The 26388-nt window shown below is 40.3% G+C and overlaps 1 protein-coding gene across 2 annotated transcripts in view; it reads left to right on the forward strand.

The window, feature by feature from the left end:
- The first annotated feature begins 4532 nt into the window (after positions 1-4532).
- Positions 4533-26388, forward strand: part of pdcd6 (programmed cell death 6) — a 29299-nt gene continuing 7443 nt past the window's right edge. The window contains exons 1-4 of one of the 2 annotated variants that reach the window (XM_022766289.1): positions 4533-4729; positions 11904-11965; positions 22516-22560; positions 25728-25898. In XM_022766289.1, coding sequence (XP_022622010.1) covers positions 4647-4729; positions 11904-11965; positions 22516-22560; positions 25728-25898 — 361 coding nt within the window. In that variant the 5' untranslated portion in view covers positions 4533-4646. The remainder of the gene's footprint in view (positions 4730-11903; positions 11966-22515; positions 22561-25727; positions 25899-26388) is intronic. The other variant, XM_022766290.1, reaches the window with a different exon arrangement.

Here is a 26388-nt window from a genome sequence, read left to right on the forward strand (position 1 = left end):
GCAGGGCCTTAATCTCGGAGGTCACCCAGGGTTTATTGTTGGCGAAACAGCGTACTGACTTGGAGGGCACAGTGTTCTCCACACAGAAGTTAATATAGTCTGTGATGCAGTGGGTCATGGTGTCGATGTCGCCATCGTGGGGGCTGCAGAGTGCTTCCCAGTCTGTTATTTCAAAGCAATCTCTGAGTCTGGCACTGGTCTCCTCGGACCACACCTTCACAGACCTCTTCTCAGGTGGTTGTTTATTCACCAGAGGGATGTAGTCTGTGATCAGATGGACAAGGTTGTGATCTGAGCGTCCCAGCGGGGGGAGGGGGGATGAGGTGTATGCATTCCTGATATTAGCATGCAACAAGTCCAAAGTTTTATTGTCCCTGGTGTGACAATCCACATACTGGGTGAAGGTAGGAAGAGCAGAGGACAGGGACGTGTGGTTGAAGTCCCCAGAGATGAGGAGGAGGGAATGGGGGTGCTGGTTTAGGAGTTGAGAGACAACACTATGGATCTGGTCTGTGGCTGCAGTGGTGACGGCCGAGGGGGGGACGTACACAGTCACCGCAATGACATGTGAAAACTCTCTCGGGAGATAGTACAGCCGCTAGCAGCTCCAAGTCTCTAGTGCAGAGTTGTTCCTTGACACTGATGTGTCCAGGGTGGCACCATCTCTCATTAACGAACACAGCAACCCCTCCTCCCTTCTTCTTACCGCATTCCGTGGTTTTCCTGTCCGCCCGTACCAGTTGAAATCCATCCAGTGTGACATGTGAGTCGGGAGAAAGTTCACTCAGCCACGTCTCCATGAAGCACATGATGCTACACTCGCGAAACTCTCTCTGAAGCCGGGTTAGCGCAGTAAGCTCTTCCATCTTATTTGGGAGTGATCTTACGTTCCCCATGATGACAGACGGTAAACATGGTTTATAGCGTTTTTTCCGCTGTCTGCACTTCACTCCAGCTCTACAGCCTCTCCTCCTTTTCCGGATCTCGGCAGGGATCTCCGGCTGCCCAGCATAGTGAAGGGGTGTGTGGGATATAGCTAACAGCTGGTCCCGAGTGTAAACAATGGGTCCGTGGTAGAGTGAGTCTCCCAACGTTGCATCAAAAAGTTCAAAAAATAGCAAGAGGCAAAACACGACTGTAAAAGTATAAACACCCATAGCTGCACTTGCTTAAAGTGTCGGTGTAGTATGAGAAGAAATCACACTAAGTAGTACAAGAAAAAAAAAAAAAAATGTGTTGAATAAAGAGGGATAACAACATACTGGAGCAGCTGCAGTTCTTCTTACCGAGAATTAAGGCCAGACCTGTGTAGGCCAGCATACATAACAAATAATTCACATGCGCAATCTTTTAATTTTTATAAGCCAAGTCTAGACCAACTGAACCAAAACAACAGAAGTGCCTCAGAGTAATTTTGTAACTTTTAATCATCATCAAGTTTTCCTTCTTGAAGATTTTGACAACTTTAGAGTCATCTGGTCAACACCGGCCTCCTCTAAAGTTATCCAGCCAAAGTGAAGAGCATTAGAGTTTATTTCGCATCAACCCGCAAGAGACACCAGCAGAGACACCTCTGCACAACCGCCTGCAGAGAAGCCGAGCAGAAATCAAGAGTGCCCGAGACAGAAAGTCTACTGGCAAACTCCACCAGAGCTGAACCGCTGAGACACCGGCAGAATCCGTCATCTTGATAACGGGACACGGCCTCCAGGAGAATCCACCTAGATCCTGCGTCTCCAGGGTTACCACGGCAACCACAGCTACCTGGGTTCCAGCCGAGGGTCTTCAGCTACAGTGCAACTCACAGTAGGCCGGTCTTAACACTCTGCTCATGACTGGGTTGATGTTGAAATATAGCAATATTTAATCATCAAACCTTATTCGTAGATGTAGTGTCATTAGCTGTATAGCCATAGTGTATAGCCATAACATATCCTCTCCCACCATTGCCAACTCATCACACTGCTCATTTCCTTATTATTTTCATCTTTATGATTATTACACCTTGCATTTACTCTGTAGATAGTAGTTTAGTTAATAAACTCTTTTATTTACACCCAGTTGTTGTCCTGTTGTATTCTTTTGACGTAGAGACTGGAGATCCATTGAATCGAGAAGTCATGGCTTCCGATATGAGATTGATAAATTTGGCAATGAAGTAATTCATTGTTGTCCTCCTAGAGGACTGGTGCCCCATTTCAACGAGAGTAAATCCTAAAATATGGCGTTATCGCTACATAGCACTGACCCACTGCGACACATGAATAGTCTCAGGGAAACCAGGCTGGTCAAGGTCGGGGCAGACCACAGAGTAAAACAATTTCCAATCTTTCACAGACATGCCCTGTGATTCAGCATTTCTGTAAAAAACGCCTGACCTAGTACCCCCACACAGTGTAACTTTTCTATCATGATATTCAACAGAATGAACGTACACTATCTTAAAACCATCCAAAGGCTCTACACGTCTCTTTTTGCGATGAGGCACATCCGGTTCAGAATAAGCACACATACCTGCAATACTGCAGGCATTGTTGATGTCCAGTTTTCCATTGTTAGGCATGTTTTTGCTAAAAAGCGTCCTCTTCTTCTTCTTCTCTGAAAAAAAAAGGCGGAAAAATGACTGCGGATGAACAGCGCATATATACAGTATTACAATCGAAACACACCCACTATGAGGTGCGTGAGCAAGTGACGTAAACCAATAAACCGTAAACCATTAAACCATTAAACCATTAAACCATTAAACCAATAGAAAAATTCTCCCTAATTACGGGCTTACGGGAGGAGTCAATGTTGGGAGTGTGCAAGGGTGCCATACTATTACTACTGAGGGCGGAGCTCAAGAAGCTACTTCCTGAAAGGGCAACAGGCCTGGATGGTGTGTGTCTGAGGCTGTTAAAGGATTGTGCAGCCCAGCTGGCTGAGCCTCTCCAGAGGATCTTTAACTTAAGTCTACAAACAGGGAGGTCAGTCAGTGGTGGCCAGTGTACAATTTTATTCTGCAGTCTGCTGGGGCAGCAGCATGTGTAACATGAACACAAGGAGACTGGAAAAGCTGGTCAAAAAGGCTGGGTCTGTGCTTGGCAGGGGTCTGGACTCACTCAGGACTGTTGTGGAGAGACGCATGCAATGTAAGATGGAGGCCATCTTAAACAATACCAACCATCCTCTCCACAACATTCTGGCAGGACAGAGAAGCAGCTACAGAAGCAAGCATCTCATCGCATTGCATTGCAGGCATATAATTCCAAGTGTTACTGACCTTGTCTGTGCTACCAGCTGTTGAGGAGTTAAATTCTGCATTTTAACACTGCACTGTCTCTGCTCTTCTTTGTTCATTGTCATTTTTACCACTAATCAACTGCAGACTAAACAATGTGCTTCCTGTTTATACCAGTTTGCACATGCCCAGAGTACGTGATTGCTCAGGTATGTGTGCGTTTTCAGGTGTGATAGTCTGGATAGAGAAAAAACGCTCATCTGGACAGACATCGTTTTTGATGGAAAATGCTGTTTTAAAATGAAAACATTAGGGTGGACGTAGTCTGATACTGAAGCATCTATTGGGATATTCAGCCATCATTAATTTCAGTATTTACACCAGTGCTTCATTTAACATATGTCTAAATGTCTTTGGTAAAATGGACCTATTATCAACACACATTTGTCTTAAACACTGGCACCCAACAGTGGTTCTGGCTTGTAACCCCTTAAAATGAAACCAATTTTTTTATGAACCTTCAGCAACAGTTCTGCATAGATGCTAAAATAATTTTAATTAATTTACCTTTATCAATCTACACTCAGTACCCCCATAATGACAAATACAATTTTCCAAATTTATTAAAAAGGAAAAACCGAAATAATAAATTTGTAACAATTTCTAAAATTCTGATTTTGTTACAAAAATTTAACATTCTTAAACGGTACATACAAACAATTTAAGAGAATTTATGGTATTCATCAATTTTCTCATACTTACAGTTTTCTCTTATGTATAAACAAAATTCATGATTGATCCCGACCTGTCGTACAAGTTATGAACAGAGACTGCCCTTCTTAACAGGGCAAAAATGCACTCCTTTGAATTAATTATAGTTGCTTAATCAGGATGAATTTTGAGTTAAATATGATAGGAAATTGATTTGATAGTATCTAAAACAAATTTAAAGCAAAAATAATATTTCACCATATCATCATTGTCAATTTACTGACAAGATTTTAGTATTTTCAGTGGCATATTTTGGCACATGAATTTCAAAATGTGTCAATTTCACAACTTCTAGTGATAGAATCCCAGAAAATAAGAAATACTTAATTGTTTTCAAATTGAAATGTTTTCAAATTTGAAGAGATGTTAAAAATGTTTTTTTTTTCTATTTTTGATATCAGTTTGAGTAGTCTAAATATCACAGTTTCTATTTTCACTAATTTGAAAGCCAAGGAAAATGTGACGTCACCCTCCTTAGGGTAGTGGTGATTGTGGTGAATGATTGGCCACGCCTCTGTGCGCGAGAATTCAGGCAGTAAAGTGAACGTCGGGTGGTGGAGTGTGATTGAAGCTACTGAGGAGAAACAACAGCAGGGGGAAACACAGTCTGCCGGTCTTATTTGCACAATTTTGACAGGCTATTTCCTCTAAAATGGCGTATCACAGTCCTTACAGAGCTCCACCGCAGATCAGCGCTCCCCCGGATCAAGGTTTTCTGTGGAATATCTTTCAGAGGTGAGTTGGAGCAGGCGGTTTGTTTCGCTGCTCTCAGCCTGTCTGCTTTGCAGACTGCTGCCGCTGGTAGCACGGAAGAGACGAAGGGAGTGGGGCTGAGTGGTGGTGACACTATATGTTTCATTGACTGCTAGTTTTTTGTCTACGCTCCCGTGTAACTATTTTTGGCTGACAACAGAGCTCCGCAGTGTAATTAGTGATTTTTTAGTTCTAAGATTACCTCTCAGCTGCGGAGCTTCCTGGCAGTACTGCTGCACAGTGTGAAATAAATAGCTATAGCCATAGCTATAGCTACGACACGTCACTGAGCAGGCCACATTACAATTCATTACATTACGTACGATCGGTGTTACACAGCTTTATTATAGGTGTTGAACCGTCTTGAAATTATGCTGGATCAGCGAACTGTCACCTACACCAAGGACCTCCAGGAGTCCTTGACGGGGTTTTGCCCAGCTGTTCCCCGCAAAAGAAAGACAGTTCAATTTAAGTTTTTTGTTAAAAGCAGAAATATATATATTTAATGAATGACTCCTTCTACCACAATTTGAATGATTCTGTATCAAGTCAGCCGAGAAAAATCATCTCAAGTTACGGATTAAAAAAAGTCTGATAATTGTAGGTCTATTTGATGCAGTGTTTATGGGAGGATGGCATGAATACTAGAAAGCAGATCTGCAAAAATAATGCAATCTGTCATATCCTGTATTATTATTTCCCCATTTTGATGGTATAGTCTCAGTGACAATTTTCAACCATTGATAGCCATTAATTTCACAATAGTCTGATCAAAAGTGTGTCAGCAGCTAAGAAGGTCGCAGTTAGTAGGCAGAGAGATAAATGGCTGTTATGCTTTGGCCACTGGTATTAGTAAACTATAGACTTATGTAATACTGCAGAAAATTTTTGCTGCTTTGCTTTCTCTCACTCAACATTGAGTTGCTGCTGGCATTGCAAGGCTTGAAATCCCCCAAATGAATTATTTATGTATCGTCCCACATCCCTTAGAAATTAGGTCAGATGTATTCATTTTGACTTATATATATCATTCGTATATCATATCATGTTGTTTGTTGCAATCATTACTTCTCATGCCTATCATGACGCTGTATACGTATTGCTATATACACACACAGCATTGTCCTGCTTCATTTGCTGCCTCTTGAGGAAAATCTGGCATAACAGTGCTGGAATTCCCTCAGTCATGTGATGAGATTCAATAGAGCATAGTTGACGTGAGAGGCCTCTCTATCTGACTCACCCCTACCAATATGACTCACTGTCCTACTGATGTGCTCCATTCAGCTCATGTCACACATTGTATCTCCATTTTTATGCTGTCTAATCATGAATCTGTCTTTTTCTTACTGGATGTGTCATGTCAGTTGATGAAATTAAGTCATTCATTCTCAAGGTGTTTTGCACAGTGAATGGTGAAGGTAGATGCCAACTAATACGATCGTGCTTTAGTTGGCCAATAAATTGAGTGCACCAGCCGTGACAGCAGCGCTGGTTATGTTTTCACCATGTGGATCTATGTTTGTGTGTGTGTGTAATCATGGCAACATGGAATCCTCCAAATGATTGCAAATTTTTTTTGGTGTATATTAGTGTACTTTTGGCCGATTGACATCTATCATATGTTGTTTCGTCTGACGATGGAGTAAATAATGTGCATGAAGGAAGAACTCCTGGCTTTAAAGTATATCAGATATGGAATTAAACATCCCATACCAGCTGAGTGGTAGAAGCCATACCGTAGATGCAGAGCCAGGGCTAAGATAAAGGCTAGAAGAGGAAGATATAAGCCATTTCTACCATCGATGCTCTCATGGGAAATGTCAACTCCTTGACTAACAAGTGTGATGAATTGGAGGCACTAGTGAAGAACCAGGAGCAAATCAAGAGTGTAGTCTCGTGTGTTTCACAGAGACCTGGTTAAACAACAGGCAGAGATGCCAGAGCAAGTGGAAAGAATAAAGGTGGAGGACTGATTCTGCTTGTAAACAATAGAAGGTGCAACCCTGGTCTCAACACAGTGAAGGGGAAGATCTGCTGTCAGGATATTGAACTGTTGGCAGTTGGTCTTAGACCTTACTATGTACCAAGGGAGTTCTCTCACATCGCTGCCATTTTTGATTGAATTCAACCATGAGTGGCACCTGTAGTCACGTTATCGGTTCTGCCTTTGGTACTTGAGAAACTAAGAAAATAGAATTCCTGTTTATTATTGTGACATAAAAGTTCTCCCATGTCACCGAAGAGCACCGTACAGCACACACACATACACAAGACCCTTCTCTTAGTGTCTATGGCAGATAGAGCTAAACGTTTTGAAGTGTGGTTCAGTCTTTTGCATGTAAGAGCGATCTCTGAGTGCATATGAGAAAATAAGCAATGTCAGTTCTTAATTTCTTTTTCTCTTACAAAATGACAAAAAGTACTGATAAGAGTACCGTTAAAGTACCGGATTGATAAGTGGTCTGCATCTCCCTCCACACTAGGTCAAGTCTCCTGTCTTTTACAGTAGAGGAGGTGAGGGTGGAGCTCAAGAGGCTACGTCCTGGAAAAGCAAAAGGCCTAGATGGTGTGTGTCTGAGGTTGGTAAAGGACTGTACAGCCCAGCCGGCTGAGCCTCTCCGGAGGGTCTTTAACTTAAGTTTACAAACAGGGAGGGTCCCGGTTCTGTGGAAAACATCATGTCTTGTTTTGGTACCCAAAGTAGGGCGATGGGCTGAGATAAATGACTACAGAACGGTGGCCCTCACAATACACATCATGAAGACCCTGGAGCGGTTGCTTCTCTGCCTTCCGAGGCAGAACATATTGGAGTGGATTATGCCGTCCTTTACATGCTCCAACGGGCCCATTCTTACTTGGATGAGCCAGGTGGTTACATGAGGATTATGTTCTTTGATTTTTCAAGTGCATTTAAATGCACAGTATGTAACTTCCGCAGCCAGGAGTCTTTCAATCAAAAGTGTATGAAAAGATGGAATTGGGTGACAGCAGATTTTTAATGGCAGCCCAATAATTCACAGTGATCTCCTCCTCTCCATAACAAACGCAACAGGGGATTGAAACTGGTAAACAAATAAAGCTGTGTAACTTGTATAGTAACTGATACTGCTTGTTTGTTTTTTTTCAATAAATTATGAAGCAGACATTCAACAGGTTTTTCCCAGCTGCCTAATTATCCACAAAGGTTCCCTACTTTCCAGTAAACGAATAAAGTTTCACTTCAACCAAGGTGTAAAAAGTGAAGTGGATTACTAGATAAAAGTCAATTTTGAGCATCTGGCAGGCAAACACAACACCTACCCATGCATAAGGGATATGATATTGACAGGCGACCAAATGACGTGGAGTGTTACCATATTAAAATTACATATTTCTCTAGGTTTGCGAATTACTGGAAACATTTGGGAAAAGTGGAAAAGTTACATGCTATAACTTTAATACCATCCAACTCCCCATTCTTAAAGGAAAGCTTGAAGGGATGGGGGTGGATCCCTGCTTCACGTCCTTGATTGTGTGTTACCTGACGATCACAGTACGTCAGGCTGGGTAACTGTCTCAGGGACAGTGATGAGCAGCACTGGGGCTCCACAGGGGACTGTTCTGGCACTGGGTCTTGCCACATCCAGAAATACTTGAATAAAACGGCTATTGTGGCGTGTGTCAGGAACAGGAAGGAAGAGGAGTACAGGGATTTGACAATGGCCTTCAGTGAACGGAGCGACAAGAACTGTCTCCCTCTGAACACCTCCAAGACCAAGGAGATGGTCATGGACTTTTCGAAGGTCTTGGCCCACCCTTCAGCTAGTTAAGATTCGAGGGAAGGACATTGAGGTGGTGCACACTTATTAATACCTAGGTGTGCACCTGCACAGTAAACTGGACTGGTCCCTAAACATGGATGCCATCTACTGGAAGGGGCACAGGTAGCTCTTTTTCCTCAGGAGGCTCAGGTCCTTTGATGTCTGCAGCGAAATGCTGCACATGTTTTATCAGTGGTGGCCAGTGTTCTCTTTTTATGCTGGGGCAACAGCATGTCCGACATGAACACAAGGAGACTGGACAAGCTGGTAAAAAAAGCTGGGTCTGTGCTTGGTAGGAGTCTGGACTCATTCAAGAGTGTTGTTGAGAGACGCATGCAATGTGAGATGGAGACCATCTTGGACAATACCAACCACCCTTTTCACAACATTCTGGCAGGATAGAGAAGCAGCTAAAGCTGCAGCCAGCGTCTCATCTCGCTGTGCTGCAGAGCAGAGTGGTTGAGAAGATCCTTTGTCCCCACTGCCATCAGGCTACATAACACCTCAATCAAAAAGAAGTGGCTCATGAAATGGACTAATTGAACTATTATTGTTTATTATTTATTATTATCATTGTTGGTGGTGGTGTTATTATTATTATTATTATTATTACTTTTTCTAATGGGCTACTGGACACCTGAATTTTCCCTAGGGGATAAATAAAGTATCTATCTATCTATCCATCCATCCATCCATCCATCCATCCATCCATCCATGAGAAACCTTTTAGTGCTTTGGCAGGTGTTTGCATGTAGGGGTGGGTGATCTGACCAATATATCATATGACAATCTTTTTAGGTAGAATCATGATCCACAATTCTGAATCACGGCTCTCCCCACAAATTTTGTTGAACTTGTAATCACATGACTAGTTATGCATATGGTTGCCTGAACACAAAGCCAGTAGAGTTGATACATACCCATTGCTGTACAAGAACAGCAACACACTGAATGTCTGCTAGTTCAGTGTCAATACTTGTCACTTGGATCTTTGGAATGACAACATGTAACAAGTGGTGTTTCCCACAGTTTTGTGAATGCAGCTTTAATTTGAAAGCTCTGTTTTTCTGCCATGAAAGCCACACTGACATTGCCTTACTTTTGGACCATTACTGTGGAAAGTAGGGCAGGTTTTGTTCCACAAGCCATATACTGACTGCTTAATAGGACAAAGTGAAACATAGGAAAACATGAGTAGAGTAACTGACTCAGCTATGGCTATTTTACAAACCAGTTTTGTATTTGATAATGAATGTTCTACAGACAAGAGGGAGTTTTAATGATGTGATCACACAACTAGTCATGTGATTACAAGTTCAACTAAATTTTGTGGGGAGACTCGTAATTCAAATAGTCATATCATCTTTTGGTCGGATCAACCACCCCTATGTCAGTGGAATGGTTGGGCACTGCCTGCACTCCTCACGGTCACTGTGACAAAGCTCTCATTTATGGAGGTATGCTAAGAGCTATTTGTCTCTCATATGTGACCAGGCAGGTCTCCTTATGTTTGTTTTTCTTTTTTTAGGTTGGGGAAGTTAAAGAGAGGAGTACACAGAGACATAGTGTATATCTAATCGCCCTATATAAAGGTTGCTGATATTGTGATACAACCTCACATAAAGAGTCACAGTTGGAAGTGGAAAGCCACCCCACAAAGTCAGCATTGGGCTGGTCCTGTGGTTGTGTTCACTGGGGTTTTTTTTTTCCTGTCTCCTCCTCTCTTGCGCCTCTGCTGGTATTCAGTGTGTTTACTGAGTGTGCTCTATGTTGATAGGTTGGGCCTGACAGGTTGCTAAGGAGCAACCGAGTCACTGGATGTTTGACTGTACCTACATTACTGTGGCTTACATTATTTCACAGCTGTGAAACCCAGTATTCGTGTCATAGTCCAGTCTTTTAATTTTTTTTATGTCTGAATGAATCTCAGTGAAAACCTTGTGGCTGAGTTAGCGCTTTTTAAGAATCAAAAGAAAAAGTAAGCACAGAATAATTTCCCTCATGCCTGCTCATGACCTAAAACTACTGAATGTTGGTCCGGAGATGATGCATCTACAATGTATTTCTCTTTGACTCTGATCAAACACAAGAAGACAATCATAATTCCCGAAGGATATAAAGAGTTATTAAAACTATCTCACCACTAATCCAAAGGTTATAGATCTTCTGTGAAGATAGACCAAAGACAAATATTTAGCCAGTCATTCATTATTTTTCCATAATAACTTGACAACCCATACATACACTCATAAACAATAACCTACCTTTAGACCTTTAGATACTTAAGTGGCATTCCTTTCTTTGATGTTTGCCAGTGGGTCATTACCTCCATTCTCTTTATTTCTACCTGTTATTTAAAGATGGGGCAACACCCATTATCACATCAATAACCCCAGGTGGACTGCAATTTTCCCTTATTGTGACAATCGAATAATTGTTTCCATCATTTACCAAGAAAAAAAACTTTATAAATATGTTGCACTGAGACTCTTGTAATTTTACACCATGCAATTTAGTTGAACTTGGCTGGCACACTGCCAGCGTTGCGTGGCATCTTGGTTTTCATTTCAGTGCCCATGTTAACAGGTTAATTTAGCGATATGAGATGCGTCTGACGCATGGCGCAAGTTTTGGTTATCACCTATTTTTCATACGTGGCGCATGCGGTTATATGTCAATAATTTAACAGGTGAAGGGCAGTATTTTTCTGATATGTACTCTCTCTCTCTCTCTCTCTCTCTCTCTCTCTCTCTCTCTCTCTCTCTCTCTCTCTCTCTCTCTCTCTCTCTCTCTCTCTCTCTCTCTCTCTCTCTCTCTCTCTCTCTCTCTCTCTCTCTCTCTCTCTCTCTCTCTCTGTTGCTCTTTATGAGGGTAAATGATGGTAATAAGGTTCATAATGAAAAGAAATCAAAAGCTCAATTATTGATGGCCATTATACAAGGCAAATTCAATCTTGAAAGATAGAGCTGGCAGTAGCAGGGCCACAGCAGACATGCAAACAGTGTGGACACACAAGCCACAGCAGTTCAGTGAGGTAGCTGTCACGGACAGACAGTATGTCCCAGGTGTAAAAGTTTTATGGTTGCCAACATTCAGTTTCACTTTTCAGGATGAACACACACATATCCAGCCTGTTTGGCTGGTCTCAGGGTAGTTAACGAGTGTACATTTCTCGCGTGTCTTGATCATAGAACTCCATTCAATCTCAGTGGACCAGTGAAATACTAACAGGTGCTCAGGAAGATAAAGTTTCAGCTGACAAGTGCTGATTTCAGCTGCTATTGTGTGTTGGAGTGTGTGGGTCTGTGAAGTGGTTAATGCAGGCAGTATCTAATCTGTGTTTTTCTCCCCAGGGTTGACAAGGACCGGAGCGGAGTGATATCAGACTCAGAGCTTCAGCAGGCCTTATCAAATGGTATGTATCAATGCCAACACTCAGTTGGCAGGTTATCCTAGCTAAAACTAATGTCTAATATAACAGTCTGGTAATAAATCCTACCATCATAATGAAATTGTTTTAGAGGTGTTAATTCAAACTTATGTCCATTATGAATAATTAGGATAACAGACTTTCCTCTTCTAGTGTTAAAAGTGAAACAGGCCATTTGAAATTTAGAACAGTAGAGGAAAACTCTAACCTCTGTCTGACTTAAACAAGCATGTAAGCTAAACAGCTAAAACAGGAATTTTGATTTTCACTTATAATACTAGGAGTCACTAGCTCTAGATTGATGGCTCATCAACTGGTGATGATGCTAGCATTTTGCCTGGGATAGCCATCAAGTGCATATTAAAGACCTGAGAGGAAATAAAAGTCAAAAATCGACATGCAAAGTACCCAGAGAGTGAATATGAGGATAACAGCTGCTAGTGATGGAGGTGCAATAACTCTATGCCCTGAGTAGCTCAGGAAGAGAAAGGATTCAAACAGTATTAAGGGTTCAGATCCCAATCTATAGGTTACACAGGACATCTTCTCTGCACAAATCTGGGAAAGGGAAGTCAGTTTTGTTCTTGCTTGGACTTTGAAGAGCTGCCACAATGCAGGTTGGTAAAAATATCTATTTTCATGCCCACACACAACACTGCACCAGCATTGCATCTTGCTCTCAATGTTACAGCAGAGCGGAAATACAGTACTGATTAATGAGACATATATTTTAGAGCAGAGTTTACCTAGAAACTGTAACACATGTTGATGTTTTGTCTTCTCATTAAAATATAATGTGTTCCCCACCAAGTTTATGACTGAATTGCTTGGGCAGTTTTTCCAAGACTGTTGAACAGATTACTCTCCCCAGAAATCCATTTTTGGATTTGGATTTTTATAAAAGAGGAGTTAAAGACAGTAGCAGCAGTGAAAAAAGGTTTTACCAGTCTGTGCAGAGGCTGCGGATCAGCATACTGATAAGAGTGAGTGCAGCATTTCCCACACATAGGCCTTACTTTTATCTACCAGGTAGATAAAATCACTTGGTTTCAACGTAGGTAAATTTTTTGCCACATACCCGTTTGAGTTATGTGCGCTGCAGTAACTGAGTGGGGACTGGATGCTGTTCACAGCGGCCTAGCTAGCGTCTACTAATAGCTTACATGTGAGGCATTAAGGGAACATCTGTAAATTGTAACGTCTACGATGGTCTGCATATTAGGCATTTAATAGGGTTTTAGTTTTCCTGCCCAAAAGCATAGCTAACCGTTAACTAACTACAGCAGATAGCCGGTGCTAGTTAATTGATCTGGTTGACGGACAAACTGAAAGCTAGGGAAAGAAATAATGGAAAACCACCCGTTTCCTGTTTTTTGTTTTGATAATAAAAACAGAGCATATGTTGCATTAGTCTTGCAGTTTGCTCGCTCACTGTATTACACACTTTGGGGATAAGACTATACGAAAGGAGCAGAAGAGACAGAGCCAGACCCCGGCTCTGAGACTTCGACATTATTGAGATGCGGAAGAGCTGACTAATAATAAACAAGTAACGTTAGCATGCGGCTGTGTGTCTGCTACAACTGTTAGCTCACTTACCTGTAAATGAACGTGCTTTCGACAATAAACGCATGTTCATTTACAGGTAAGTGAGTTAACTCTTTTGTGTTTAGTTTTCCTGCCCAAAAGCATAGCTAACCTTTAGCTAACTACAGCAGATAGCCGGTGCTGGTTAATTGATCTGTTTGAAAGGCAAACTGAAAGCTAACTGTTGTAGCTGATACACAGCCATATGTTAACGTTACTTGTTTGTCATTTCTGTCAGCTTTTCTGCATCTCAGAGGGTATTCACCAACGTAAGGCTTTGTGAAATGTTTACATTTACTGTAGGAGTTAGTTAGCCTAGCCATTAACATCACAGCTGTAATGGCTGCACTGACTTTGACAGTATTTATTTATTAAGCTCTAGTGTGGACTTTATGTTAGCAAATGTGTGTTACCAGCATCGTGTGGATAACTGGAGAGACCCAGGCTGAAACTGGCAACAGGTTCTCCTCTTGCTTTTGTTGGAGACTAAATGTCTGTCTTTTTAAATAATATATGTGAAGAAATAAGAGTTTTTTTTTCTTAAATGCTAATAAATGATGTACATGGATTGTTGATGATTTAGGGGTGTTAATTAAATGTATTACCTTCACATTAAATAGGTGTTTTGTAGTACAACTCAGTGTATTACAATAAGTGACAATACAATAAGAGTTGTTATTCTGATTCCAATTTACAGCAGAGAAGCAGCCAGTGTGGGCACCAGTGCAGACCAGTGGGGTTAGGACTGACAAGGCATAAATGACACAGAAATCCACTGTGATAACTTTGTGGTCTCCCACTATTGTGAGTTTAAAAAATGTTTGATCACACAACACATATTTGTAATACAAATCTGACGTAGTGATGTATATAAGTACATTTTAATGTATGTGTAACTATGAGAAACAAAAGAGAAAATGCTTTGTGTTTAGCCCCTTCCTCTTGATCCTACTTAGGGACATGGAAATGAGAAGTGTTCAGAAATTTTGATTATAAAATAATAATAATTCAAGCATTAGAGTAGTGACACATTGATTTGCTTTCGAAAATGCTACTCAACCTTCATTAGGAAGATACTGAGCTTCTCTGCAGAGAAATCATGGGTCTGGTAAAACACAGATGAAGGTCAGCAGGTTTACACAAGCACTGTTTTGCATTGTTTCTCTTACAGTTAACTAAATATTGCCAATCTTTGCCGTTTGTGCCCAAGCTGAAGCTAAACTGCATTGCTGGCTGCTGAAAAAAATCTGAAGCTGAGCTTCATTGTTAAATGCCAGCAACTAACATTTAAAATGGAGCTGCAACTAGCTGTCTGTGTTAGTTTTGAGTAATGGCTAAAAAGGGTATTCTGAGGTCACTGTGACCTTGACTTTTGACCTTTGACTACCAAAGTCTAACCACTTCATCCGTGAGTCCAAGTGGACATTTGTACAAAATGTGAAGGGATTCCCTGGAGGAGATCTTGCGATATTGCATTCATGAGGCCAAAATCATAATTTGTCAGGTCACCGTGACCTTAACCTTTGACCTTCAATGCCCGAAATGTAATCAGTTCATCCTTGAGTCTAAGTGAACAATTGTGCCATATTTGAAGAAGTTCTGTCAAGGCGTTATTGAGATATCATGTCCACCAGAATGGGACATTTGTCCTTATGGATGGACATACAACCTAAAACCAATATGTCAACGCCTCTGGCTGTTGCCAGCACGGAGGCATTAAAACTGCCAAATGTTAGTCAAATGTTTGAAAAACAGTACAGACATCACAGAATTTGTCTAATTAGCTGATCTGAATCAGTTGTGTATGTCCATCTGCACTTAGAGGTTGCCATGGTGATCCTGAGTGCTCAATTCCTAATGAGTGAGACATCAACTCAGCTGAGACACACCTCTCAACCTCTGGCTTGCCAATCAAAGACTATTAAATCCTATCAGCTGAAGCGTTGTGTTTTCTGAGAAAGGAGACTCTGTTGAACGTGATATAAAGTACTTGTCTGTGGTGTCAAAAGTAGCTCCAAAGTATTCCACCAATTAGAATATATGCAATGTGGAGTCAATTAGAATGACAAACTGAAATTAACTGTGTTAACTCTGTGTGTGTGTGTGTGTGTGTGTGTGTGTGTGTGTGTGCGTGCGTGCGTGCGTGCGTGCGTGCGTGCGTGCGTGCGTGCGTGCGTGCGTGCGTGCTTGCTTGTAAACCTTATAGAGATCAATCAGGTTGTTAATGAGCATCACCTGTGTGCAGCTGGAAGACACAGAGCTCACATGAACACACACACACACAGTGCTGATTTGCCTTATACTGTAATGTGGAGTCAGTTAGAATGACAAACTGAAATTAACTGCCGAATGTTTCCGGAATAAAACTGGACTGAAACATATTTCCAGTAAAAACTGTTGAAATGTGTGTAAATCATTGTCTATATTTACTGTTGGAGCAGTCTGTAGCTGGACTTTGACAGAAATGTCACTTAGGTGGTTGATAAACACCTCAGATATCAGAGGGGTCTCTAATCAGGTCATTTGATCCACCTGTATAGCCCCTTTCCTGCACTCAGAGGTTGCCCTGGTGATTTTAACTGGTTTAGTTTGACTGAGTGGGACAGAGATTCAGTTGAAATATACCTTTCTAACTGAGGCTTGTCACATGAGTGTTTAGATTTTCTGAGAGAGGAGACTTTGCCCATCACAGTCATATAAAATGTTTGTCTGTGGTGCCAAAAATGTGGCCGAGCAGCAATTTTAAAAATGCCTCCCTTCCTGTTTCCTCCTGATTTTCTGCTCTCATTTTACATTAGAGTGATTGGGGCAGTTATGTAGATGGTACCCTACCACTTTGCTTTGTTAGTCACATTGTCTGAAAGACAACAAGTTTGCCTGGTTGGTGGGAAATGATTATGTGCGTAGAGTGAAATTTGTGGCCTGAAGGACCTTTTTTTTTTTTTTTTTTTTTGTTTTTTTAACGGCGAGTTAATCCACTTCTCCCACTCTAGCGGTAATGTCACCCACTCTAGCCCTGAACATTCCACGCAATACACACCCATTATAAACTCAAAAGTGATCAGAAAAAAACATAAACCATAAACTGTGATAAATTAAAAATTGTACAAGATATCAAAAAGTTGAATTCAAGTTAAATAGCTGAGAGTCTTGGGACTAGTTTAAAGATTAAATGAAGTCTCTAGCTAAAAGTATGGTGAAGTAATTGAGTTTCAAAGAGGAGACAGGTTTCAAGGATTTGAACATTCTCTTCCATTGTAAAAAAAAAAAAAAAAAAAAATCCAACAAAATGATAAATATTTCAGAAATTATTAGACATATCACTGAGAAAAGTAATACCTGGAATGTCCTGATCGAGACACACGTTTTGACGTTTGAATGGAGTTTCTACAACAAACTGCAAATTGCTTTATTCAGCAATCCCACCAATAATAATTAATGGAATGTTCGTTTTTTTGATTATTATTGGTGGGATTGCTGAATGAAGCAAACCCACAACTTCAACAAGATTATTGCTTTTATTTATTTTTGAATGAGGCAGAGATTATGACAAAAAACAAGAACAAGAATGAATATGTTTATACATTGACTGTACATAGATAAACCTCTCTAAGCACCCAATAAATTAAAAGACACTGTTTAAATCTAACACTTAAAGTATTATAAATCACTCTGTTTTTTAGTTTGTATTTAATGAAACAAAATGGGCTTTTCATTATAATCACTCAACGTGCCTTGGATGTTTTTACTTCCTGTTTACAATTGTTTCCTCTGACATTACACATCTTATCAAACTTTGATAAGAAATCATATTGATAAAAAAATTTTGTTAAATTGTATGGGACCCCTCTGGATTACTGTCATCTCTGATTAATAAAAAATGCTGTAATGTTTCAAACAAATGTCCAGGTAAGATGGTAGCTCAAGTGTGCATCTGAAAAATAGTTAAAATTGTGCCACATCTGGCTTTGAAATGGAACAATGACTTTGAGGTTAATCTTTCCTCTTTTTTTAGAGGGTGTTTACATCCACAGATGAACAGTGTAAGAAGTGTAGGTTTAGTTTTTAGTTGTAACTTTTAGTGGACCAAATATAATTTGATCAGTTAAAATAAAATTACTCTGCTAGGCCTAAACTGCAAACTGACCTTTAGCTTTTGGTCTGATTTTGTGACACACTGGGTCAGATGGACTGAGGCAATGTGAATGACTTTGCCAGTCAAGTTAGCCTGCTGCTGGGTGGTAAAAACCTCTCTGCCTGCACTGGCTGTATATTTAAGATCCATTTTGTTGATGGTGGCCTTTAACACAGTTGAGTTTATACATCAGCTTTGCAGGACCCACACCAAACAGAAACACAGGACATTTATTAAATTAATCCAAACATTTCTTTGGTCTGTACAGTCTGCATTGTCACACATGATGCTGGTAACATACACATTTGTTAACATAAAGACCACACTAGAGCTTTATAAATAAAAACTGTCAAAGTCAGTGCAGCAGTTACAGCTGTGATGTTAAAGTAATGTTAGCATACAGCTGCTTGTCAGCTACAACAGTTAGCTTTCAGTTTGCCCGTCAACCAGATCAATTAACTAGCACCGGCTATCTGCTGCAGTTAGCTAAAGGTTAGCTATGCTTTTGGGCAGGAAAACTAAACACAAAAGAGTTAACTCACTTACCTGTAAATGAACATGCGTTTATTGTCGAAAGCACGTTCATTTACAGGTAAGTGAGCTAACAGTTGTAGCAGACACACAGCCGCATGCTAACGTTACTTGTTTATTATTAGTCAGCTCTTCCGCATCTCAATAATGTCGAAGTCTCAGAGCCGGGGTCTGGCTCTGTCTCTTCTGCTCCTTTCGTATAGTCTTATCCCCAAAGTGTGTAATAAAGTGAATGAGCGAACTGCAAGACTAATGCAACATATGCTCTGTTTTTATTATCAAAACAAAAAACAGGAAACGGATGGTTTTCCGTTATTTCTTTCCCTATTTCTAAATTCTCATTTCAAGTTGATGGGCTTCAACCAAAATGCCTTCCGTTTTAACTGTGTGTGTCAAGCTAAGCAATATCTTCTCCATGTTATCAATCACCAATGCTGCTTAGCCATTTCTGCTTCAGCTGACTAGTGGATGAGATGCTTCATGCAGTCACTGTCTGTTAGTCCCTGTAAGTTTTATATAATGGTCTGAAGCACCCGTGTTGTTAATGAGTGCCTGGATTCCTTGGACCTAGCCTGCTCTATGTACTGTGTCTATGTCACTCACATCATGACTATTGTGTGGCATAAACCACAAAAAAACACAGAAACTGAGAATGACTTGCTGTGTGACCCATTGGCTAGTGATTATCTCTAATGTTTTATGGCACATTAGCAATGATTTGGTTGAATCCCAGTGTTACTATATAGGAATTGGAAAAAAAGAAAAAATTGTATTTATGGACTGACCTTGCCAGTATTCTCTATCTATGTCCGTTGGGAGATAAAACAGAAATATCAAATGTGACAAAAAGTGCATACTTAGTTTTGATGGTCGAGATAGTCTCAGCTGCCAGAATTATATTGAGACATTGGAAATCACCCATACATCCAACCCCTTCAGAATGGAAAGTGTCAATGACTGAAATTGCATCATATGATGTAATGTTGGCCAGAATAAAGGGGGAAAAGGCCTGTGGCTTCCAATTAGAAGCTTTTATGTAAGACTATGTATACTTAGTGCAATTTGATTCCCCTGTGTCCAGGAACACTCTTTACTTTCTTAACCTATTTGCCAGTCCACTGTCTGATTTTATTTACTTATTTTTCTGCAATTTGTGAAAATTTCGGTGCTATGTTCTCTGCCATGTTCGAAATAGTAAAAACTTTAATTATAAAAATGTATTTATAATTATAATGTTGAGACGGTGGATTTTATGAGTGATATTAGGGATTATGTTTTCACCTAGTCATTGTTTCTTAATTTTTAATGAAAACTGCAATTTTTTTCCATTTCAAGGTCAAACCGTTGCTTTAGTATGAAAGAATTCTGAGTTTTCTCAGAATGAGTTCTGAGTTTTCTCAGAATTCTGAGATTAAAGTCAGAATTGTGTGGCCCTAATCCTCTTCTGTACTTTGGCAAACAGCATTTAACTTATGTGTGTGTATATGTGTGGCTAAAAAAAAGTGTGTATTTGCAAGCAGCTCACTGAGCCCCAGCACAACTGTTATATGTATGTGCACACTGCACTCATTTCACTCTGTTTTTTAGCCAGTCTGCCTCTCTTCTCACCTTCTATATTCCCTCTCTCTCCCCTTTACCTCACTCGTCTTGCTCAACCTCACCACTGGCAGTTAAGCTCACTTGTGAGAGAGCCCACTGTGCACACTGGACAGAGGATGTATTGTCCCAATTGGCAGTCAGACATACACAAACATCTCAACTATACTGACCACCTCACACTGGGCATCCACTGCCATTTTATTGGTTATTTGGAGTCAGCATTTACATTACATAGTTTGTTCACCAGAGAACACTGATAAGTTTATTTAAACTGCAAAATGTCCGCTTGGTAGATATGTTGGTCACAGTTCTTTAAAAAACAAATTAAAGCTGCCCTTGTCAAAAACTGTTGTGTTAATATTATACATCTATGTTAAAACAAGCCAAAAAGTCTCAAGCTTGTGTTTGTGATACTGTCCCTTAGGCAGAGTGTAGCTTTGAGCTAGATGCTAACGTCAGCATGCTGACATGCTCATACTGACGATGCTAACATGCTGATGTCTAGCAGGTATAATGCTTACCATGTTCAAAGCTGGTTTAGGATGTTAGCATGCTAATATTTGCTAATTAGAATTAAACACAAAGTATTGTTGAAACCAATGGGATTGTCTTTAGATTTGCAGGTAGTTGGTAATAAAGCAAAGTATTGGACAAATAAAAACTTTGACCTGATGATGATGGCACTAGATTAAAAGGTACCACTTTACAATAAGACTATCGTTATAAAGGATTTATGAATGGTTTATAACTTGTTTACTAATTAGCTTGTTAACACTTTATAAATCATTTATAAGCTGTTATAACACATTAGATAAAATGCATGATTAACATTTGGAAATCAATCATTACACCTTACATGTGAATATGACAATGTTGACCATTTAATTTGTTTTCGCTAGATCTTTTGCATGACATACACTTTAGTGATCAGATCTTCAAGCGCTTAAAAATGTAGATACATTTCAACCAGATTTTGCGAACTACAGATATTTTATCTCATCACTTAGAGAAAAAAAGTGGGGGAGCATCGTTCCGGTGCTCGTTCAGCACTACACCTATACTCACCTGACCAGATCTTGTTGCGTCAGCTTCACACATCCACAGGAGAGTGTAAAAGACATATCTTGAAAGATCCATCTTGGGTTTTATGAGTCTATATTTGTCCCAGAGATATTACAAATGGATCATATCGGCATCTGTGTCAGACTTTGCACTGGCATCCATTCGATATTAAAGCGATTTCAAGATGATGCTGATTGCCTTTCCACTGCATGGTACCAGCTCCCCACTTAACTCACCTTTTTTGGTCTTCCATTGGGCAGAAGTTGTGGATAGTACTTGGTATCTGGTCCTTCTTTTGGTGTCACCTCCATTGATGTTACAAGTGAGCTGAGGCGATACCAAAAGGTGACATGTAAACACTGCAGACTACTGATTGGTCAGAGAGAAATGTTACTGCTGTGTCATCAATGTGCGATATGGGATGTTCTGGACAAACACACCATTTTTGAACAGCCAAGTGACTGTACATCGCTCACTGTAGCCTGTTACATTTCTGTTAGTTATTGTACCATACTTTTAGTAAGTCAACCTGCAAAACCACATCAATTTAGGAGGTGCAGGTGTTTGATATCCCTTCCATATGCTCCATTGCTCTTGTGTGTCATGTTGAAGATGACATGACATGATAGTTTTGTACATCGTCGCTATAGTAACAATGCTGCATTGTGGGGATACTATCTGCAGTGAAAAAAGTGTACGTGGTACCAAGAGTGAGTAAAATTGAGTAGAGTCAAGCTGAGTCGGTACCATGTGGTGGAAAAACACTATAAGGTCCTCTGACTTTATTTTCTGTTCCTAGAACTAATAAACTCAAATAAAATGTCAGACAGTACATATTGTATAGTAAAAAAAGAACAAAGCTAAGGAACCTGAAACTAACACAGCTAAATGGAATTAAGCCATAATTAATTCAATTTTTTACACTTGAATTTTTCCTACTGTGACATGTCAGAATGTCTTAAGTGATAAAGGTCTGTGTATGCAAATTGTCATCCTTTTAATCTTGAGATAAAGAGTTGTCCCACAGGCTTTCACAATAAAAATGAAGAGCATAACATCAATTGGCCTGCACATATTTATATCAATATTATTCTTCTCAAGATTATTATTATTAACATGTCTATCATTTCTTGTCCCAAGATAATGAAGTGAATATTCCAGGGCTAAAAAATTGTAAATTTTGAGAAGACAAAATCCTTAAATTAGTATGTTGTGATACAGTGATGGTCCTTATTACAAAATAAATATAGACCACCACAGAAATATTTATATTGAGAAAATGTGGTATGTGACAAGAAAACATTATTTTCTGGAGATGTAAAATTTAAGCTGTGATGTGGAGCTACCTGCCCTACAAATAATTATTATTAAAGCTGCTGCAGCTCCTCTCAGCTTCTGTTCTTTGTCAGCTGCATGTACTCTTACCAAAAATTTAAACCCTTTATTCAGTCATAATTGTTACCTGAGTAGCTCTATGATCTGTTATGTTTTATCTCTCTCGTGCATCTTTAACTGCTACATAAATTATTATAGATTTTTTTTTCTTTATTGTTCTGACAACAAATACCAAAATAGCCCACTAGTTGCATTGGTAAGTAACTGGTATTTCTCTGTCTCACAGGCACATGGACTCCCTTCAACCCAGTGACCGTCCGCTCCATCATATGTAAGTAACACCTACACTGACATTGAGCTCATTTTCACAAATTTACTTTTTAGTGATAGACTATGCAAGTTGCTGATTTGCTCCCTCCCCATGACAACCAGATAGATTCATTAAGGGTTGAGAAAAATGATGGGTACTTATTTTTGCATTCAGTATTGCTTTAGTTGTAACCTGCAGCAATAAGAGAGCAACAACAAGGAAATGGGACAGCTCATCTTAAAAGTCAGCTGCTGATTGCCTCAGACTCCATATATAATGATATATAAGTATAATATCTGTTTTAGTGTTCATAATTAACCATTAACTGACAATTTGAATTTTGACCAATTAATACTATAGGTTGAACAGTTAAAATATCCTGGGACGCCAGTACCATCTGAGTGGGTGTTCTCTGCCATGGGTCTCACATTTACAGCTGCGCACCAGACTAACCCCAAAGTATGTTGACATGTTGGTATTTCTGAATAAAACTAGTAGACAAGCTGCCCACTATGCTGGGGGGCTGAGGTAGGCCTGGCCTGGTTCTTTTATTTTGAGGTTTGAAAAATTAGGTTTTTATTACAGTGTCCTTGGCGCTGGAGGATTCAATGTGTGTTTTCGTTTCGTTAATCTGTTTATACATTAGAAAGTCTGGCTATTATATGCTTTTTTTTTTTTTGTTTTTTTTATATTTTCCTACGTGGGATAGGGTATTATACTGTACACAGTGCACTCTGTGCCAGAGGATTCAATGTGTGTTTTGCTTATAGACACCTATTCTAAATAGTACATTTTAATCTTATCAGTGGACAGTTAATGGTTGGATCCCTATTGTGTTTACACATTGCACTATGCAACTGCCATATATACAGTGGAGGAAATAATTATTTGATCCCCTGCTGATTTTGTAAGTTTACCCCCTTACAAAGACATGAACAGTCCATAATTTTTATGGTAGGTTTATTTTAACAGAGAGAGACAGAATATCAACAAAAAACCCAGAAAAAAACATTAAATAAAGGTTATAAATTAATTTGTATTTGATTGAATGAAATAAGTATTTGATCCTCAAGCAAAACGTGACTTAGTACTTGGTGAAGAAACCCTTGTTGGTAAGCACAGAGGTCAGACGTTTCTTGTAGTTGGTCACCAGGTTTGCGCACATCTCAGGAGGGATTTTGGTCCACTCCTTTTTAAAGATACTCTCCAAATCCTGAAGGTTACGAGGCTTTTGCTTAGCAACTCGAAGTTTCAGCTTCCTCCACAAATTTTCTATGGGATTAAGTTCCGGAGACTGGCTAGGCCACTCCAGGATCTTAATGTGCTTCTTCTTGAGCCACTCCTTTGTTGCCTTGGCCGTATGTTATGGGTCATTGTCATGCTGGAAGACCCATCCATGACCCATCTTTAGTGTTCTGGCTGAGGCCAGGAGGTTCTCATCCAAGATTCCACGGTACATGGCCCCGTTCATCGGCCCTTCAATGCGGTGAAGTCTTCCTGTACCCTTACCAGAGAAACAGCCCCAAAGCACAATGTTTCCATCTCCAAGTTTTACAGTGGGGATGGTGTTCTTGGGATCATATTCAGCATTTTTCTGCCTCCAAACATGGCGAGACGACTTGATGCCAAAGAGCTCAATTTTGGTCTCATATGACCACATCACATTCTCCCAAGCCTTCTCTGAATCATTCAGGTGTTCATTGGCAAACTTCAGACGGGCCTATACATGTGCCTTCTTGAGCAGGGGGAACTTGCGGGCACTGCAGGATCTCAATCCATTATGGCGAAGTGTGTTACCAATGGTTTTCTTGGTGACTGTGGTCCCAGCTCCCTTGAGATCATTAACAAGCTCCTCCCATGTAATTCTGGGCTGATCCCTCACCATTCTCAGAATCATCCTAACCCCAGGTGAGATCTTGCATGGAGCTCCAGAGCGAGGGCGATTGACTGTTATCTTGTATTTCTTCCATTTTTGAATTATCACGCCAACAGTGGTCTCTTTCTCATCAAGCTTCTTGCTGATGCTCTTGTAGCCCATTCCAGCCTTGTGCAGGTCTACAATCTTGACCCTGACGTCCTTTGACAGCTCTTTGGTCTTGCCCATGGTGGTGGAGAGGTTTGAATGGAAGAGATTGATTCTGTGACAGGTGTCTTTTATACACATAACGAGTTGAGATTAGGAGTACTTTCCTAAAGGGACAGGGCTAATTTGACTGCCTCATGGGCACATAACCGGTCTGTGGGGGTCAGAATTCTTGCTGGTTGGTAGGGGATCAAATACTTATTTCACTCAATCAAATACAAATTAATTTATAACCTTTATTTAATGTTTTTTTTCTGGATTTTTTGTTGATATTCTGTCTGTCTCTGTTACAATAAACCTACCATAAAAATTATGGACTGTTCATGTCTTTGTAAGGGGGTAAAATTACAAAATCAGCAGGGGATCAAATAATTATTTCCTCCACTGTTACACTGCTCAAAGAAATTAAGGGAAAACTTGAGTCATACATCGGATTTTGATGAACAAATTATTCAAGTTGAAAATCTTTACTGATGTACATTGTATAACTTGTTGAGAACAAAATGACGTAACCACGTTCAATGGAAACCAAAATCATCAACCCATTGTGGGCTGGATTCACAATCACAGGCTGATCGAACTTGCGTGAATTTCATCACGACAACTCAATAGTGTGTATGGTGCCTGCGAGTCAATGGGTGGTGTCCTGGGGGACCTCTTCCCAGACCTGGATCAGGGCATCAGTGTGCTCCTAGACAGTCAGTGGCGGTACTTTGCAGCGTCAGATGCACCGATACATAACGCCCTATAGGTGCCCAATTGGATTTGGGTCAGGGGAACGTGAGGTCTAGTCAATGGCATCGATGCCTTCGTCATCCAGAAACTGCCTACACACTCTGGCCACATGAGGCCGGGCATTGTCCTGCACCAGGAGGAACCCAGGGCCCACTGTAATCATTTGCTTAATAGTCCCACAGAAATCCTGTAATAACAATTCCTTTGTTGGGAGGTAATTGAATTTGACCACATGGGGGTGAGGAGTGGAGTATGGTTGGGGGATCAAACTGTTTCTACGTGTGTGTGTGTGTGTGTGTGTGAGAGACAAAGAGTGAATAATATCTCTTACATTATACCTTATTGCTGACTTCCTCCTTCTTTCTTTCAGCCATGTTCGACAGGGAAAACAAAGGTGGGGTGAACTTCAACGAGTTCGCCGGTGTGTGGAAGTACATCACAGACTGGCAGAACATCTTTAGGACCTATGACAGGGACAACTCCGGCTTCATCGATAAGAATGAGCTTAAACAGGCACTGACTGGATTTGGTGAGCAGCAAAGTATGCTTGTACATTTAAATTTAATCAATGTTGTGGAGGGTTCTGTGGCTGTTTATAGGACTGTCCTATCTCTGGGTCAATAGGTCAGATTGAGTCTTTTCAGTAGCTGTGTGTGTGTGTGTGTGTGTTTGTGTGTGTGTGTGTGTGTGTGTGTGTGTGTGTGTGTGTTTGAATAGCATGTCTGTATACTGTAATACTTATAATAAGGGAACAGTTTGGAATTCTATCCCAACTTTACAATCACCACTTGCTGCTGTGGCTCAGGAGGTAGAGCGTCCGCCAATCAGGCCAGTGGTTTGATCCCCAGTTCCTTCAGTCTGCATGTCGAAGTGTCTTTGGGCAAGATACTGAACCCCAAATTGCCCCTGATATCTCATCAGTGTGTGATAGAAAGGTGCTGAATGAATAGAAAAGCCTTGTATGAATGTGTTAGTGAATAGGTGAATATGGCTTGTAGTGTAAAACACTTTGAGTGGTAATTAAGGCTAGA

Source organism: Seriola dumerili, unplaced genomic scaffold (genome assembly GCF_002260705.1).
Source record: "Seriola dumerili isolate Sdu_G_001 unplaced genomic scaffold, Sdu_1.0 BDQW01000822.1, whole genome shotgun sequence".
NCBI classification, from domain to species: Eukaryota; Metazoa; Chordata; class Actinopteri; order Carangiformes; family Carangidae; genus Seriola; species Seriola dumerili.